The sequence below is a fragment of the Megalops cyprinoides genome, chromosome 6, assembly GCF_013368585.1.
Source record: "Megalops cyprinoides isolate fMegCyp1 chromosome 6, fMegCyp1.pri, whole genome shotgun sequence".
Lineage (NCBI taxonomy): Eukaryota > Metazoa > Chordata > Actinopteri > Elopiformes > Megalopidae > Megalops > Megalops cyprinoides.
In genome coordinates, this window is record NC_050588.1 from 15,480,064 (window position 1) to 15,499,852 (window position 19,789).

At 43.2% G+C, this 19,789-nt stretch overlaps 1 protein-coding gene across 3 annotated transcripts; it reads left to right on the plus strand.

The window, feature by feature from the left end:
- The first annotated feature begins 2,003 nt into the window (after positions 1-2,003).
- On the plus strand, positions 2,004-14,163 carry wnt2ba (wingless-type MMTV integration site family, member 2Ba). 3 transcript variants are annotated; one of them, XM_036530617.1, is made up of 6 exons: positions 2,004-2,037; positions 5,346-5,406; positions 8,617-8,837; positions 12,362-12,639; positions 13,501-13,765; positions 13,934-14,163. In XM_036530617.1, exons 3-6 carry the CDS (start codon positions 8,711-8,713, stop codon positions 14,161-14,163), a joined length of 900 nt encoding a protein of 299 aa, XP_036386510.1. In that variant the 5' UTR covers positions 2,004-2,037; positions 5,346-5,406; positions 8,617-8,710. The 3 variants fall into 3 exon arrangements, with proteins under 3 accessions (XP_036386510.1, XP_036386511.1, XP_036386509.1); XM_036530618.1 differs by lacking the exon at positions 2,004-2,037 and adding an exon at positions 2,371-2,387 and having other exon boundaries at positions 5,332-5,406; XM_036530616.1 differs by lacking the exon at positions 2,004-2,037 and having other exon boundaries at positions 5,210-5,406.
- The last annotated feature ends 5,626 nt before the right edge of the window (positions 14,164-19,789 follow it).

The window sequence follows — 19,789 nt, forward strand, 5'->3', positions numbered from 1 at the left end:
TACTATGCATTCCAAAGCAGATCTTTAGTATTTCATCTACCATAGTACCTCATTTTGCATTAATATCATTCGCTCACTTTTAATATCACTTACTTTAATAAAACTAGTGAACATATTAACGTGTGATCAGAACATCTTAATTTTCACTCTAGCTATTTTGACCTTTAAAATGGTTCACTGTATGAACAAATGTGTCAAGTAGAAGTGGAATTAATGGGTGTTTTCTCATTGTAGGTGTTCATAGATTTCATAATTATGTAATATTTCACTGTGAACAAGGAAAATGTCTGGGTTAGTATGTGAGACACTTGTCACATAATGAGGCAGTATTCAGAGAGAAGAAACAAAAGCAGGGTGTCCCTGTGCTAGCATGCTGTCACTGCAGGTGATTATCCATTAAAATGACAATGAGGTCAGCAGCTATCTTTAAACACTGCCCAATGTGTTCGTCACTGATACACTACCTCTCACAGCATTCTTTTCAAAGCACATGAAGCTCTGAGGCAAACAGGTGCAAGTCCAAAGAAAAACACCTGCCATGACACCCCAATCTCAAGATACGCACATTGATCAGAGATCAGATTCACAGGCATGCAATGTCCTACGATGTCCTAGTGTTTGAAGGGAGTCCACGCTTACCGGCATCACTTAAAGCTTCATTCACAAGCCAAACACATGCTACATACGTTGCTCTTCTTTTTCTAAGACAACAGAGATGAGATTTCCTTTTTTACCTCTACAAGGAAAGACATTTATTTTTCAATGATGTTTTGAGAATCTGTGAATGGGAGTTTGAGTGTCTTGTGATTTTTTTGGTGGGTTTGGTGTGTTTGCTTCACAACAGCCAGAGTTTTACAGCCACACTCATTGAATTGTAGTGAATTATAAAATTCATCTCTATATCCTCATAAATAGTGGGAAATCATTGTGTCATCAAAATCTGGTGGCAAAATGTCAAAGGGAAAGGACTTTTTTGCTCAAACAATACCAATATGGAAAATTAATATCTGGATCTGGGTGACAGACAGAGCGCTCTGTATGTGTACCAATTTTGTTCTGTTCCATTCATCCATCCCTTGTGTTATTGATAATCATTCCCTTTTAAACCGCAATACCAAAGCCATGTAAACACAGTGCTTGTGCATAGTAGCAGGATGAGGTCCCGAAATACTGTAATAATGAATAATGATTGCAGTCTGTTTGTGGGTGGCTTCATTGGATTAAAAATAGGTTTTTGTGAGCTGTTGTCCTTCAGTGTCCAAAATAATTTAGTTAACATTAATGGTTCTGGGTATTACACAAAACCAGATTTCAAAGCCTGACTAATAATTTAACAATGACACAAACATGGATTCATAGATACATACATGATGTGCTGGTTGTATTTCCTGCGCATACATTGTATTATTTGGTTTTGTATGAGCTGTGAGATCACCATAATTATCTTTTTGCAAGTGCATCCTTCATAACTGCTTACCAGCAGCCATTGTAGCATAGTGATTACGGAGCAAGACTGGTAAGAAGCAAGACCAGCAACTGAAAGGTTGCCAGTTCGATTCCCTATAGATAGACTGCTACTGTACCCTTGGGAAAGGTACTTAACCCACAATCGCCTCCGTATATATCCAGCTGTATAAATGGATAACATTGTAAAAACCTGTAATTGATTTAAGTTGCTCTAGATGAGAGCGTCTGCTATATGCCAATAATGTAATGTAATGCTCTTTTTGAGTAGCATTGAAACTTCGTAGGTCTGTACTTCCAAGTACAAAAAATGCAAGTATAAACAGAGGGTTTATTACCGTTGAAGTTAAATCCAGAATGTGCATTTAATCTTTGCGCATGACACCCAGGTCGTACATCACCGGGGCTTCGACTGGCTGGAGAGGGTAATCTATGTTCAGCAGCGTCGACCTGGAAGGCCGCGCTGTCGGGAGCTGCCACTGCTCAGCCCCTGCCACGTGCGGGCGAAAATCAACTGTTTCACTAAGACCTTTGCTCTCGCCATAAAATCGCACAATAGACGTCAGAACCCAAATGGCATGGCTCCCTCGACTCCTTGCATCTTCGACGACTGTTTTTTTTTTTCCCAAGGCTGTAGCTGTTAGATACTTCTGAAGAGAGCATGCTTTTGAACCGCCAGGTTTGATAACATGGTAGACTGCATTTATAACAATCAGCAGTTTTTACTGTTCCTTGGGAAGAAATAAAAATGAGACGTGCCGATTATGGCTTTAGGCACAAATACAATAACTGTCGAAAGTGAGACAAAACAGCACTCCATGGAGGCTAACTTTAATCAATTGCAGTGCGGATTTCTCTGCGCCGGTTTACAAGGAATTACAGTAGACGTCACTTAAAAGGGGTAAGAAGTCACTGTAAGGGGAGTAGCCAGTGTTTGTTTCTGTGATTTTCGTTTAGCAAGGAGGACATTGGAACACTTATTTGCGGTTTACAGATATTTGGATTGAAAACAAAATGTGGACTATAACGTCTGGGGTTTTGTTTTTTGGAGAGCCAAGTGATGTACCAGTAATTCCCCCTAGAGTTTTTCTTACGACGTAACGCAAGCGAGAAACAGCCGTGAAGGTACGTCAGCGTTTTTGCTTTCCTATTGAGGTCAATGGGCGAAGCAGGCGAAGCCAAACCGCTGCTGCAAAGCGTGTGCGCTCTGTTGTTATTTACAGTATCTGTCATAGGCCAACTCAATTGAGTAACGGAGCATCGGCACAGGTCATTTCATTACAAGCGGAATGGCAACTTCAAGATGTCGGAGAGGATAAACATCGTCTGATTATTTGTTGATTTGGATTTTAAAATCCCAGAGCATTGTGCCGAATCAAAAACGGATGTATCAGACTACACTGCTTTTATTCAGAATATCAGAATAATGACCCAATCGCTCAAAACTAAAACCACTCTTAGGGCCAGCCAAAACAGCTTGGTCTTGTAAACCGTTCTGAGTACTCGACTTTGAGGACTACCTCATTTGATTCGGGTCATGCGAAAAGCTATGTGCGGTATACTTTTGTGGCATGGGCAAATTAGCATGAAACTCGTATTACAGTCGGCCTGCAGGTGTATTAGGCTACTTATGTGTGCTTGTATGACAGCCCCTGGCATGCACTTTGTTTCCATAGTCATAGAAAGTTAACGCTGACAGCGCCCGCTAACATTTTAGATTAACGAATTAACCGTTTTTGTCATTGTTACTATTTGTAAAATAATCAGAATTTGGGTCTGAATGATGAAGGCAAGGATATCTGGAAGTAGTAACAAACTCGACCATAACTCGTTATTAGAGGTTACAGCAAAAACTTTTTTCCGCTGTGAATGAGCCTCTCCCAAGAATGTAATCAACAGCAATGGCAGATTGTTAGGATGCTGATCCTTCACAAAGATAAATGTATTTTTAATCGATGTCGAATGCTAAGATATTCTCTTCCAAAGCAAACAGCAAAGCATTTCTAACTGGATTCGAGTTTTCAACATACGGACAGCTTTTATTTTAAAACGCCATAAATTGTGTTATGCGTTGTGTTCTTTACTGTTGCGGTTATCATCTGTTACACCACCTTCATTCAAATGGAATCGTATGTGCTGGCGTGTCGTAAAGCAACCGAAATCTTTTTATCCACGCAACTCCATTTCATTGTATGTACAACATTACTTAGATTTTTAGTAACTTACGTCTAATTTATGTGTGGTATTGGTGGTATTAAGTTATATTAAATGGTCCTGAAATGGATTGTATGTTGTGAAAGAATAACGTACATGTAACATGCAACCTATTTACATGGTTATGATGATTTCAATTGAAACTTTCAACTCGAACAACGGAGAGATTCTCATATTATCTGACTTTCAGGACATAGTATAAAATATTTGCAGCTATGTTATAATAATATGTTAATAGACAGTTAAGTTACTAATTGTACAGTTAATACACATTTAAAACAACTATGGACATTGAATAGTGCTAATACGTCAAAGTGATGTTGACATAAAACAGGATGAAAGGAATTAATTATATTTGCAGCTTTTTTATGTCGGCTTTCCAACCAAATTTAATAACTTTTATTGCCCCCATAGCCAAAACGTAGTTTGGATAATCGATGTTGATTAAACAGAATTTAATGACAGAATTTCAATTTAACATTAGCGTGTAGGTATATTTTATGGGCATTTCTTGATACCATAAAGAAATAAACTCCAATTTTAAGTAACTTATCCTATATCTTATTGAACCTAAAACATGCTGTAATTTTATTATTATTTTATTATTAGAATTGCCTGTTCGGCGACTGTCTACTGGCAACATTCGTTTCCACCAGACTTCTTAAACCCTGTAAGACTAGTAATGAATAGTCGAGCCTACATTTGTGTACCATTTCACTTTCTTTTATGTACTCCCCTATCTTATGCTGGCATAGATTGTCGCCTGACCATTTACACTCGTTTCTGTTTAATAGCGGCACCACCAGGTGACACAGCGCTGTCATTCATTGCACATCTCCATTAATGCTCGTGAAGAGGAGTACAGACTGCCGCATCCCCCACACCAGCCAAAGGCATCATCCCGTCCCTCAGTGATTCCGCCCAATGAGAGCACGGCGCGGAGAGACCTGTCAACTTCTGTTTCTCTCCACCACCCCTCTCTTTTAAGTTTCTTCAGCTCAGCGATTCAGTTTATCTCTCCACCAGCGACTGATAAATGCCAGTAGACAACGACAAATATCGAAGTGGAAAAAAGGATTAGTTACCAAAGTGTCCTGCGACATTTTGCTCTTCGGCTGCATCAACAGAGGGAGCAATGCGTAATATCAAAGAAAATGACACCTCTGGCCAAACACTTCTGGAGAACTGCGTTTTGTCAGAGAAAATGGAGCTTTACTGAAGCAAATTTTACTTAAAAAAGACCTGAGAATTCTATTTGTGGAGCACCCTCTCTGAATCGGATTATAAGCATTGCCTATTTGATGTCCCCAGATGCTGGATATTGGATGGAATATAATTCACATGTTGTGGTAAAAACGCAGATCAGATGTGTGTGTGTGCAATTAATAAAAGAATAAAGCCAGTCAACGAATGATGGAAGTTTTCGCTTGAACAAAAAATGTTATTCTCAAGATAACTGGCACCGAGGGAAAATAAACTTCCAACGAGCTTTCCTTTTAATTTCCCATGTTTTTACTGGAAAGCCCACACAATGTTTGGTTTAAGTAAATTTCAGGGTTCCTCCCGGATTCGCAGCAGATCCTCAATGGCCACGGAAGGTTTGGGATTAAGACATCTGACAAGAAACTGGACATCTTCTTCGGACTGTTCAAGTGCCACTTCACGACTTTACGTTGTTTTTATTTTACTCCTGCTGTTGTTCACACCAAGGGTAGACTCATCGTGGTGGTAAGTTCTCACACACATACTTGTGTTTAGAATTTTTTTTTTCAGGTTTAAGTCCAACCTGACGAGTCTGCGTTAGGTTGGAATTAAAGAGATTTAAACTATGCCCGTATGTTTGAGCGATTACACAAAGGCGAAACATTCCGGTTTTGAGACCCCAGGGGCGTCAGACAGATGTTTATTTGCCGACAGTTCTGAATCGTTAAGAAAAATAGATTGTTTCGTTTGTAATTGTCATAAAATGCCAAATTGAACGTCAACCTCAAGGATATATTTTTTGCTGTCGGTCATCATTATTAGTGCTTACTGTCATTGCGCTTTTAATGTTTTTTAGTAATGCGGTATTTTTTGGATCGTTGTATGCATATTATTATGTGAACTACAAATACATATCGGGGAGAAAATGAAATTTTGGTTCAACAGTTTAACAATTATCATGGTTTTTTGAGTTTCGTGGTTTTCACGCTTGCTGGAGGCTAGGAGCTTGTACTACAAGAATTTTGTTAGAACGATCGGAATTAAGATGAAGACAGGTGCAGATTGTTCCTCCTGTTCAACATAGTTTCACCAAACACTTACGGCAAAGGAAAAACACAGATGAAACAGGTACTAGAGATACAATAGTTTTTTGCGTTAAATACAGTCGGACTAAAATGCATTGATTTTAGTACATGAAATACGTGGTACAGTTCTTTTTTTAAAATGTTGCCCTTTGTTCAGTTGTCAACCTTAAATGTGATCAGACAAGACATTTCCCAAGTGCTTTACTGTTGATATCACTCTCAATTATACTTGGATGTGCAAATGTGCAAAAGATAAAGGTATTCAGTTTAAGGTGTTTAGCCTGTTGAAGTGACTCAAAGTTTACTGAAGTGGTTTGAAAGCTTGTATCATTTTGTCAGTGTGAACCTCAACAAGTGACTATTAGCTTTGTGGAAGATCAAGTTGTCAGCTATTGGTGAAATTAGTCAAGGGCATTATGACTGCAGAGACACAACATGCGGCGGCCAGGTAGATTTTTTGTAACAATATTTCTCAGCTGTGGCCGATTAACATAAATTATTTATAGCAAGGGCTGACTAGTATAGATTTGACAAATGATCCTATTCAATTTCTCATGTGTTGCTAAGAAGCAGAGATTCAGAAAACCAGATCCTCTCCATTTTTGTCAACTGTAAAATGGTTATGTATCCAAGTTGCCTAGCAACTACTTTAAGTGCTCAGGATCATACATTTAGAGACTCTGGGTAAGATCAGGTCAGTTGTTTCACAGGGGGTAGTTAGCCTGCTATGTACTAGAGCCTTCCAGAGTTTTACCTGAAATTTTGCAAATGCTTTGTATTCAGTGCTTTTTCTGGTGTGCTTCCTTTCAAATGCAGGCCTCAAAACAGAAATGGAATGGGGCATTATTGACCCAAAGTGTAAGCCCAAGGCAGTTTAAGTTGGCGAGGGCCACATGATTACATTACTGTCATTTAGCAGACTCCGTTATCCAGAGCGACTTACAATTTTATACAACTAGATATTTACTGAGGCAACTGTGGGTTAAGCACTGTGCCCAAGGGTACAACAGCTGTGCCCCAGTGGGGAATCAGAACAGCAACCCGTTGGTTATGAGCCCTTGTCCTTACCACTAGACCACACTGCTGATTGAAGGTCAAGTGCATGGTCAAATGCATGAGCGTGAGCAGTCGGCCAAGCAAATATGCCATTCATCTTTTCTGATTGGGTAACTGCATCAAGAATTATGCCATTTCTTTAAATGCACTCTATGCTTCCCTTTGCTCAGGAGACTGGTTTGGCTTTAAGCGAGCCCAAATAATGTGATAGTAACACTTACATCAGTGCTTTGGTTACCCCAGCCAACAGTGTGTATGCATTTTTCTTATCATAACTCACAGAGTGGGCGCTTAGCTGTCGTTTCATGACAGTTTAGAAGAATGCGGCACTTCAGTGTTCTGGGCTGTCTGCGCTGCCTCCCCACCCCGACCAAGGCAGACAAAACAAGGGTCGTTGTGATGGGTCGCTGTCTGACGTGAGAATAAACACGCTACCTCTGTACAGTATTACAGCCCAGAGGGGCTGTGAGGGATCAGGACAGAAGAAGGGCAGCTGTTTCTCCCAGCACAGTGTGAATGTGGCTGCAATAAAAAGAGCAAAGAGATGTGGTGAGGTCGTGACCTGATGGCACACCTAAGAGATGAAGCTCCTGGATTTGTCCTGCTTTTGCACCAGGTTTAATTTTGGATGTCAGGGGTTAGGTGCAATGTCCTTTCCTAGTTGACAGGCTAAGAGTGTGTCCCCCACCACTGAAGTCAAACACACATACTCCAGGTGGCAGTGTCCAAAGTTTTTGGTTCCTTTTCCTGGCTTTTTATAAATTTTCATGTGTTTAGAGTTAGTAACTGGCTTGCATGTGTCCCCCTGCACCAGGGAGGAGCAGCTACTTCTTTGATGTGAAAGCCTCTATTGAGCCTCAACTCAAAGCGTGTTGTGCACACTCAGTTTGAATTTCCGGACCTAAACCAAAATTGACCAGGACATTAGGGCTGGTCATATATGCTATGTAGTGTGTGTGTGTGTGTGTGTTGTTATACTGTTAATCATCATCATCATCCTTCTGTATTTAAACAAACTATCTCTAATCTGTACCATGCTGTAGGCTTCTCCGCCCATACAAGTGAGGTTAAGTGGCTTTGTTCTTGGTGAATACCTGCCTACAAATTGGGAAACAAATTGTGAAACTGGGAAACCTGGTGGCTGGTCACCCTCCAGTAGTTCAAACAGTAAAGGTGGATGCCTCAAGCACGGGCCGAGCCCTACAGTCTTAGACTCTGTACGGCCAAGTTTGGGCTGTGTCATTGGCTGACTGTGACGGGGAGTCTGCAGCGGTGGGACACAGTTGGCTCCTATTACATCATCTATGACCTGGTCAATTGACATTAGTGAGAGATGCGCTCATCCACCATTTGGGCTCCGTTAGTGCACTGTGGGTCTTGGCTGTGGGCAAGTGTACTGGAAGATTGGAATCATGGCTTCAGTGCTCCTGTGAGAGTACAGCGGATGTTACAGTGACGCAAACTCACTATGCAACTGGCAGTTCCAAAGGGTGGAAAAGGAAATGTTTTTGATGCATTTTCGATGTTCGTGTTAAGAAAAACAACATATTCCTCAGATCTGAGTGTTGACATGTGTCTCATGTCTGTCTCACAGGTACATCGGGGCTCTGGGGGCGAGGGTCATCTGCGACAACATCCCAGGCCTGGTCAACAAGCAGCGGCAGCTGTGCCAGCGCCACCCGGACGTCATGCAGTCCATCGGCGAGGGCGCCAAGGAGTGGATCCAGGAGTGCCAGCACCAGTTCCGCCACCACCGCTGGAACTGCAGCACGCTCGACCGTGACCACACCGTCTTCGGCCGGGTCATGCTGCGCAGTAAGTGTCTGTGTTGTACATTGCGCTGTGTTTTTCTGATTATGATGAACTCTTACGGTGGGCTGTGTTTGGAATGGGACTTGTGGTCATTGTGCTCAGAGTATGAGTCATTGCCTTCATTCCCAGTTTTGGTCAAATGGGCTGCCTGGTGGGTGTGTCGTTTCTTAAACTTTCCATGTGTGTTTAAATGAGTTCCTTCCACTTTAAGGACAGCCAGTCAGCTAATGCTTATGGATCAAATCTACAGCCAGGACGAAGTTAACGCTAATCAAAAATGACAGGCCTGGCACCAACTGAGGTGTAATTAGCTGTTAAAAACTTGTTGTTTCAAACTCAAAGTGACGCAAAAAAAGTAATGAGAAAGGTTAAGGGAAAGAGTGACTCTGGCAAGTTTGCTTTTATTGATGTATTGATGTGTTTGTTGATATACCACTGCTGATGCAGTCCTAGGAAATTGCAGTTCAGCGTTTAAAGAATGGCTTTAGAGGAAAAAGCGTATAACAGAGCTTGCTCTGGGGGAAGGAGCGTAAGTGCAGTTAGGCATCTAGATGGCTGGGAGAAGACCTTACTGTGTAAGGGCTTTAATCCACCACTGAAGTGTTGCCATAGTCAATGGCCAATGCTGAATAGATCTGGCCCTTGGGTGTTTACTGTCCAGAGCTCTCTGAGTACGCTCCATTGGAACACAAAGCAGCACAAGTGTTTCATCCTGCGGCTAACATCTTACTCCTGTGCTGGCGTAGCATTTTTTGTGCTACCTCATAAAATTTTACTGTCTTCACAACATACAACACATTTCAGGACTATTTCATATATTAACAATTTCATTGCAGCTTATAATGTGCTGTGCAATAGAACAGAATAATAAAACACAATTATGACAATGTTAATAGCTGCCGACTGACTCTAGCCAAACTTATGCTATTTTGTTGCGAGCAATGCCAGTTTGCCTGGTAGTATGATTTGATGGGAAAGGTGATGTAAGACTAAACAGATGCCACAAATCCAAGATCCTAGCAAATCAATGACTGCTTTGCTTTCCCCAAATCTTGTCATTTTGTGGATACAGGCCATTGTGCGCATACATTTTTTTACAGTTTGTGATACAATGTTAGTAAGTAACAGAGAACATGAATTTGAAACAATTCTCCTTCAGCCTTGGTAGTGGGAGCTCCAGGTACCTTCCTTACCAATGACTGTTCCAAGATCAGCTTGCCCACCAGCAGTCCTAAAACCACATTTACTGAGTAAAAGGTGGTGGCTAATCCAGGATTGGTGCTGGCAGGAATAAGTATTCTCCTTTATTTATAGAATTACTTAGACTGAGTAGACAGTCTACTAATAGACTGAAATATAAGAGGTATCTAGAAAAAGTGAAAACAATAGTCATCGATAGTTTTAATTTCAGATGGAAATAGCATTTCCTGATGGGTGATATTGTTTGATGCACATTGAAATGTTCAATATTTTTTATACATTTTACAGTCAACAACAGCAACAATTCCTTTCTCCCTTTTGTTGTCAGTGAACATATTCATTGAAAGTGTTATGCCTGCATATTGATCTTGATGCCAAGATTATATCCAGTCATGAAATATTATGGGATGAGAAAGCAATAGAACATATGTTTCTAACTGTGTAGTTTTCACCTACTTACTATTTTTGAGACATATTATTTATCCAAGAAATCTAACAGTGGCTATAGAAAAGAATTAATTCTGGTTTGACAATTTGGTCATGAAGTCCAGACGCTCTCTGCCTGGTGCCTCATACGTCAAGCATGCTATGCACTGTGTATATAAGCGGGTTCCAGTCAGGCCTCTCTCTCCATCACCTCTGTAAAGTACTGAGGGACAGGGACAGCACATGTTCCTCAAAAACAAGTAGCAGATATGGAGGCACAGCCACACTGGCAGTGTGTGCTGTTAAATATACACAGTAATGGGAGATGTAAATATTTGGAGAGATGTCTCTGACAGGCAGAACAAAGCGCCATGGATGGCAAGGAAATAGCATAAGGTCAAGACGGGTCTTATAATATCCCAGAATCCCTTCTATCCTGCGTGTGAACACAAGCCTGTCAGCCAGCATCATGTTCCACATCATGAGAGCCTGCGTACTCTTTCGAAAGAAAGCAAGGTATGGCCCATAAAGTTTAGTGGCCTTAAGATATCATTTTTTCAATCAGTCTGAGAGGTTCTCATCAATTTAACCAGCTCCACAGTGTTGTCTCCCCTCGTGGACAGACAATTAGTGAGCAGGCCAAAATGGCTGCCGTTCATCACCCAGGTCACCCCTACGCATCTGCGGCCAAAGTGTGGGTTTCTGATTTTCTGTAAAGCTACCTTTCATATTATATTAGATTTTATCAGAACGGGGAGACAACTTCTGAATAAACTAAGACGCAGGCCAAGACTGGACAAGAGTGGCATACTACTGAATTTCCTACTGAATGTTGCTTCTTCCTCAACATTCTGGGTTTGGACGTTACTGAAATGAAAGACAACCCTAGTTTAATAATTTGTCATACTTGCATGAAGGCATTACTCAAAATTAGACAGAATCAGAGCCTTAGTCATAACAGTGGTATGAATTGTGCGTTTCTCTCAATTCACTAACTGTGGCAAATCCGACATTATCTGACTGCATATGTTAATGATTTCAAATGCATATAAGGCATCTAATGGGTGGCAGCATCTGATGGGTTAGTAATAAAGCCTTACAACGCTTTGCTCTCATTTGGGTTGTCCAATTAGTAATGCAGCACAAGTACTGGACAAAGCAAATGTCAACAGAAACCGATCAGGGCTGCCGTGAGAGAGACTTAGAGACCTCAACAGTTATGACCCAGAAAAACACAAACCAAAATATGCACTGGCAAGGTCTGTTTAATCAAACAGTGGGAATTTAAACCACATCCGACAGCACTACACAGAATGTACACTCCTTTGAAAGTTCATTTACAAATCCTCGCTGAACACGGCACATGCAGGCGTAGCAGCAGACTGTTTGGATCCAAGAACACGACTCTTGCCTGTCGTTCGTCACACACAAGGGCAGTGATGAATGAGGTATCAAAATGATATCTTTAAACAATTTATAGAGCAGAGTGTTACATGTCTGAAAGGCAGGAATTGTGTTCTCAAATCCAGACGGTTTGCAGCTACAGCGGTGGTGTTGCATTTACACAGAGGTGGCAGTTACATAGGGGTGGCAGTATCATAGCATCGTGGTATCGTATCATAGTGGTAAGGAGCAGGGTTCATAACTGAAAGGCTGCTGGTTAGATTCCCCACTGGGGCACTACTGCTGTACAAGGTACATATCCCGCAATTGCCTCAGTAAATATCCAGCTGTCTAAATGGATAGCATGTAAAAATGATATCCTATGTAAGTTGCTCCAGGTAAGAGCATCTGCTAAATGACGATAATGCAATACAATGTGTGTGTGGATCTTTTAGTTAGAGTTAGAACCTTTGTGCTGTCAGTGACACTGAGTGCTTCTGGTCATCGTGTCCCCACAGGTAGCCGCGAGGCCGCGTTCGTGTACGCCATCTCCTCGGCCGGCGTTGTCTACGCCATCACCAGAGCCTGCAGCCAGGGGGAGCTGAAGATCTGCAACTGCGACCCCCACAAGCGCGGCCGCGCCAGTGACGACAGGGGCGAGTTCGACTGGGGCGGCTGTAGCGACAACATCAACTATGGCATCCGGTTCGCCAAGGCCTTCGTGGACGCGCGGGAGCGCACGGTCCGGGACGCCCGCGCGTTGATGAACCTGCACAACAACCGCTGCGGGAGGACGGTGAGCGACCTCCGTGTGACCTCAAAGGAGGCTGTCAGGTCACAGGGGACCTTTGTGTGGTCGTACAGTAGAAGAGAGGCTCTTGGGCCAAGTCCTAGAGGGCTACAGCAGGTTGTTTTTGATTTTTCTAACAATTAATACTAATGGAGCTGGGTAGGAAAGCTAAAATTGGTTCACCACAGAAAATGAGTGTTTTAATCGGTGGGGAATGGCCTTGCTGGAATGGCCTGCAGACCAGGAATGTATAGGCCTGAGATACATATACATACATACTGTATACATGACATAGATCCCACTACATAGTGGGATGCTGAGCTGTTTTTGGTATCAAGTTCAGAGCCCTCCTCCTTCCTCTAATGATGTGTAGGACCACTCATTCATGCTTCCTTGACAGTATATAGTAAGCATCAGGTAATTCATTTCCAGTGCGTTTCCATTGATTAAAGTTAAAGTGAGCGTATGATTGCTGGTAAAATATAAAGGAAGTATTTAGATTCATTCCAGGAGAGAACCATCTATGGCAACGTCCCATTCAGCTTAACTTGTCAGTGTCAATAAACTGTGACACTTTAAGCACAGTACTTGCTACATTACATTACATTCATTCTTGTGTCGGGAGGATTTATACACAGGACATGCATATTCACTGTGAGAGATCCATAGTATCGCTTGTCCTTGTGATTTGTTGATATGTTGAATTGCAATCTGCATATTCCGAGTTAGACTGACATGTAAGTGATGTCTCAGGTCAGTGAGTGACAGGTTTAAAAAAACGCAGGTTTAACAAATACAGGTATAGTTCTGCAGATCTTGGCTATCTGCGGGGTGTGATTCAATGCAGTGCCTCATTGTCACTCACAGGCTGTGAAGCGTTTCATGAAGCTGGAGTGCAAGTGCCATGGCGTGAGTGGCTCCTGTGCCCTGCGGACCTGCTGGCTGGCCATGTCAGACTTCCGCAAGACTGGGGACTACCTGCGCAAGAAGTACAATGGAGCCATCGAGGTCACCATGAACCAGGACGGCACAGGGTTCGCGGTGGCCAACAAGAACTTCAGGAGGGCCACCAAGAATGACCTGGTGTACGTGGAGAACTCGCCAGACTACTGTCTCATGGACAAAGCAGCAGGTGGGTCCAGAGCCACACACTTATGAATTTTCTTACACATATACACATTATGACACACACACACTCACACAAACACATGCACTCGCATAAATTTTTGAATACACTCACACATGCATACACTCTCTCACGCTTAACTTCACTGACTAATGTTACTTTGCTCTATGGCAGGCTCCTTAGGAACCGCGGGACGCGTGTGCAACAAGTCGTCCCGGGGGACAGATGGCTGTGAGGTCATGTGCTGCGGGCGTGGCTACGACACCACCCGCGTCAGACGTGTCACCAAGTGCGAGTGCAAGTTCAAGTGGTGCTGCGCCGTGGAGTGCAAAGACTGCGAGGAGACTGTGGACGTCCACACCTGCAAGGCCCCGAAGCGTGCCGACTGGCAGGACCACACCTGAGGGTTGCCCCTGCCTCCCTTCCATCCCCCTTTCCTCAGGATTTCCATCAGGCCATTGCATTCTGGGATAATGAGTCCACCACCCTCATATTCCCTGTTCCCACCCCACTATTTCCCTGCTGCATGGCTTTTATTTAACTGTTTCTGCAAAAGCACTAAAAACAATACATTTCCCAGAAGCCCTCGCCTCAAGCCTCCTGCACAACTGGTTCATTGTATTGTTTTGGATGGGGCTATGGGAGCATGGGCAGCAATATAAACTATGAACATTTGGTTGTTTTTTTGGTGTCTTTTTTGTTATTGTTGACACTTTGGGAGGGGAGTATATCTTTGGAGAGTTTTTGTTCATTTTACTTTGAGGTGGAAAAAGTGCAAAATGGAATGCTGCTTTCAAAAAAGCTTTAAAGACATTTTTTCCTGCAGAAACGCAATTATAGAATTTGCAGTTGTAGGGTGATCATTTTGTGTATGTACATTTTGGGAGACCACTGGTTTGTTTACCAGGGAAAATACATGTGACCACTTTGTCCAGCACCCTGTTTGTTGGTCAATGGAACATAACTTTGACTGAGACCAAGACTTGTCAAGTTTGTTTGAGCTTCTCTCTACCATGGTTTCACGATATCAATGATGTAGGTGTAGCATGCGGCACTGCCCAGAAAAGAGGGACATGAAGCTAAAATGGATAGGCTGCATTGGGACATTGCCAAAACGAGTGGTTGCTTTTCCCTCACGCCGAAAACAAAGGATGAAAGGTCATGAGAAGAGGATCAGAGGAAGCTGTTCTGCTCCCTGTCTGAAGATGAACCTGCACTATGGGCATTAGCTGAAGTATGAGCAAAACGGAACACTGAACATGTATTCTTTCTTGAGACTTATGGGTTAAAACTTCCTCTCAATTCAATGGGTGCCTTAGACGATGGATACCAGCATCAGGAACAATAATATGGGGCTTTCTGTTTCTGTTCTCCAGCTTGCTTGTGTATCTTGTGTAAAAGCCTACTTTTATTTTATAAACAGATGTATATATAAATATATGCTGTTAATATATCATTAGAACCCCTGCTGTTTTATTTCTTTGAATGACTGGTGGCTTCTTTCTTTTTTTTTATTAATGTCTTTATTGGTTTCAGTCAGCTGGGAATGAAAATATTGCAGTCGGCTGGATTGCAGTGGCTGACCATGCTGATTCTCCATTCCTCCTGACGTTGCCTGCCTCTAAGGTGTCCAGGAAAGTCTCACTCACTTTTGGGTTGCTCTTGAATTAAGTATGCTGCTGATGATGTCATCTTTCTCTAATCCCCTATAATGATCCAGAGGTTTCATCTGTTTTGAGCATGTCTTCTGAACACCTCTTCCAAGATACCTGCCAGCCATGTGAAATGTCACCTCATTGGCTTCCTGTCTCTCCTCTGCTCTGTCTTTCTGGAGCTTCTTACTGTCTCTTTCTGTCCTTTTCTTTCACTCCTTGCTAAATTGAGGGGTTTGCTCTAGTTACCCCTGTTGCCTCTCTCACAACAACTTGCCTCCTGCTCAGTCTTTGCCCTTGTTTGTAACACAGGATTGCAGGACTTATGATGAAACCTCAAACTGCCAGCCAGCCAGAGTCACTGCAGTGGTTCTATTCTCTCAGTTCGATATCACAGTGAAAATAACATACAGTCCATCAGGTGGATCCAGTGCTGAGTGTATGACATGACATCTCTACATTTTGCAGAGACCATAGACAGGCTCCGATGTTTTATTGACATTGCATGTTTTTCTGAGTGGCACAAAAACTGGCATTGGGTGTACTATCACTCCTGCCCTCTCTGAGTGAGCCTTGGGCATTTATGACAAATGTCTCAAACCTGGATGGGAGGCAATATCTGCAGCATTCGGGTTATGCTGGGGCCAACTTCCAGCGCAAACCACGCTAAGGATCCATTACAGACTATATTTTTCACATCAGTTGGGCCCATCAAGCAGTCTGGCAGTCGCAGGGCATTTTTCTAGCAGAATGTCAGCATAAAATAATTAGAGAATTAATGATACACTAAAATTCTCACTTTTATTGGTCCCGGAGGCCTATTATTAAAGGCCTGTGTAATCATACCCTCTGTGCAAGACAGGCTACATGTCATCAAAAGTGCAATAAAAGTTCACCACCGCCCCACATGGCGGTTTAAAAATAGGCCGGCTGGCAGCGGCCGCATGCTCCATCCACGCTGCGGTACCTGACCGATGCCCTATTTGTGACACATCCTTCATTCCAGAATTGGACTTGGACAAAAGCAGGCATGAGACAGAAAGACTTCTGGCATGCCAGGGGCAGGGGACGTGTGGGGGGCGAAAGGACCGCCACCTACGATGGACAGATTAAAGCCCCCTTGGGGGGGGGGGGGTCGTTAAGGCTGGCAGGGTTGACAGAGTTCTTACTTCGACGCGCACGCCGGCGGGAACAGGGCCGCAGAGAATCCCTGCTTCTCGCTGAGGTCACGGCGTTGCAACGCAATGTCAGCACTGTCTGACACTTGGACATTCCAGGCATGATTTGGCAGCGGCGAGAGGGGTGCAGTCATGCGGCCATCGAATGGTATAGGTGATAATCCTGTCTACGGACAGTGTTTTGATGACTCACTGTATCTCCCCCCCATTCAGTACCCAACCACTGCTTTCTGTCTGTTTTTTGTGGAAAAATTTGGAAAAAAAAAAACTTGCAGCCCTCTGCCTTGTTGTTTGTCCTTTTGCTCAACTTTTCTCTCCCTTCTGCTTTCCGGGACTATTTTTATCTCTGCTGAGAAAGACAATGGGGAGAAAAAAGTGCCGTTGAATGTTTTCTTTAGAGGGTTGTCCAATCACTCCCAGTTGTGCATGCTTGTAACGTGCAAAGAAAGCGTGTTGAAAATTTTAAAAGGTCCCTCAGAAACAATTCTCACACGTCCTCTTGGCCCCGTGAAGACCCAATTAGCACTAATCAGGATTTATTGGCGCTGTCGCTCATCCAGGCTGTAAACGTCAGTCAGATCAAGTGATTTAAGGAGTTATTACTGGGAGAAAGGGCAGTAATATCTCCCATCCTATAGACATGTTCTGAGCACTCTCACCAGTAATTGTACATGGAAGTTCATCCTATTGCATGTCTTGTTAAGCTTTTTTATATCAGAGGTGTCAAACTCAAATACTGTAGAGTTGAGTATTGAGTTTGACTGCTTAGTTGCTCCATCCTTATCTTAAAACTATACTTATAACTTCATAAACCAAATCATTTCTTTTTCATATTTTTTATGAATGAAACTTAAATTCCACATGCTTGTGGAATGGATTGTACTTGTGCTCAACAGTCAAGACACAGTTTACCAAAGGGTATTTTGAGAGATTCACAGGTGTGAATAAATATGGCTCTTTAGCTAACCGGACCAAGTAAGTCAGGAGATGTTTCTGCATTAAAAAACAGCACACCCAGGGCCCTGAAAGGATTGCATTGGGCATCCCTAATTCAGATGGTCATCTTATGGCAGACCCACACCTTAATAAAATGCAACACTCCTGAGGACACAGTGGTACATTCTTCAATGCACATTGGTGGGTGAATCCATTGTTACCATGCGGTTGCCCCCTGTTACAGCTAAACTACCAATGAGAGCTGGAAACCTGTCAGTCACTGACTGTCTGGTAAAACTGTAAGTAGGGAGTTGTTTGCACGAGTAACCTCTAACTATACCCCAACTCCCACAACCTTTTCTTTGTTTTTCCATTCTTGGTTGATTACTTTGGGGGGTCTGACTAGAGAGAGAAAAAACACAGGAGAACACCACAGTGTTAATATTTAACGACTGAAAAGAGTTTCTAGAGCATCAAAAAGCCATGTACATTTTTTGTTGAAAATACACCATCAAACAAATCTAATATTTAAAATATCATTTATTACAGAATATATCAAACTATATGAAGAGACAATATCTGATATTATTGTGTTATGTATGCAGCAGATTTTGACATATTAAAGTCTTTAAATCTGTATTTTGGATTCTGTATTGTAGCATACATATTGTGTGTATAAGATGAGTCTGTACGGACGCACAGCTAGTGTCGCCCAGTCTGTTAAAGTGGCAGCGGGTCCTTAGGACAGCTCAGATTTATAAGGGCATTTGGGCTAATATTTACGTGACCTGTGGGGACCTGCGAGGGAGTGCTCTCTAACGGGACGGGTGGCCTATTAATACGCCCCGCAGTTGGGGCAAGGGAACGAGCCCGGCGGCGGGGGATTAGCACACAAAAACGCTTATCTTTGTGTCAGGAGACAGGAATGCCTCTCACCCCAGGGTGCTGTGCTGTGTCCAGAGGGGGGCATGTTACCATGGAGACAGCGCAGGCTTATTTAACGTCAGGAACGTCTGATTGCTCCCCGTCCTCCTCGCGGGGTGGAGGAGCGCTGCTAGCGGCTTCAGAGAGAGACCCTCTGGTGTTACAAACAAAGGAAGCGCTCGGGCTGTTAGGATGAGAAATGCCCTGACCCCCCGTAACCTGATAAGAGTGGGTCTTGCCCTTGTGATGAATAATGACGCCATAGTCTGAATGAGTTTGTTTAAAAGTGGAGACCAGGAAATTGTCAGCTCTGTGTTTCTGTCTTGTACTTTCCTGTACAGGAGATTCCTGTTGGTAACAGAAGGTTCTGAAGCTGTCCACACAGGCATGCACACTATGGAAGATGCTATTGGCCATGCATTTTATGAATATTCGAATATTCTTATTGAGACAGAGCTTTCAATACCAAATACAATGGGCAGCAGTATGTAAGGAGCAGGACTCGTAACTGAAAGTTTGCTGGTTCGATTCCCCATGAGGGTACTGCTGCTGTACCCTTGAGCAAGGTACTTAACCCACAGTTGCCTTAGTAATTAAATGACATTGTAAAAACCTGTAATTGATGTAAGTGACTCTGGATAAGAGCGTCTACTAAATGCCAGTAATGTAATGTAATGCGCTGAACAATCGCTTTGCCAAGCAGAATATCAGTGTTTTAAACTTATTCATTGACCCATCCATCGTGCTGCTCAGCATCTGAACTGGGAATCAGCATGAGCTTTCAGATGAGCAGACGCAGGCAGAGGTGCTGCCAGCCAGGCAGGGCAGGCTTGGCTGCCGGGGCAAAGCATGACAGGTCATACATTCAGAATTCTTCACCTCGTTTGGTATGAGGGCACGGCGTATGATGGACCACAGAAAAGGGTCTCCTCCAGGCCCCCTTTGATGATGTTTATTCCTCTCCTGGGGTGGAACGCCGTGGAGACACGACGAGACACAGGCAGCACTGACCTGCATGGATAAGGGGAATTCCAGCAGAGGGCGGAGAGGTTGTGGGAAAAACCCGCCGAGACAAGGTCAGGGTCATTGCAAATGGTTTCACTGACAGCTGAGTTGTAACACCCATCGTAATGCGCGTCGGCTCTCCCTCACCTTGTGGGGCCGTTGCTGCAGGCTGCAGGTATCTCTGTAGGCATCCCGGCGAACACACATCATCACCTCAAACAGTGTAATGGTGGATGCAAAGGTTGGCAAATGCCCTGTTGATGAGCTAAGCATTCGTGAGAGGAGACGGGAATGGCCTACCGCTTATTTGTTCTGTTTTTTTTCAATTGATGTTG

Bases quoted from the DNA above. Each gene is read 5' to 3' on its own strand.
- wnt2ba (XM_036530616.1), top strand. From the start codon at position 5,210: ATGTTTGGTTTAAGTAAATTTCAGGGTTCCTCCCGGATTCGCAGCAGA. The intron at 5,407-8,616 runs GTAAGTTCTCAC...TCTGTCTCACAG, and splicing joins AGGGTAGACTCATCGTGGTG to GTACATCGGGGCTCTGGGGG. The intron at 13,766-13,933 runs GTGGGTCCAGAG...GCTCTATGGCAG, and splicing joins TCTCATGGACAAAGCAGCAG to GCTCCTTAGGAACCGCGGGA.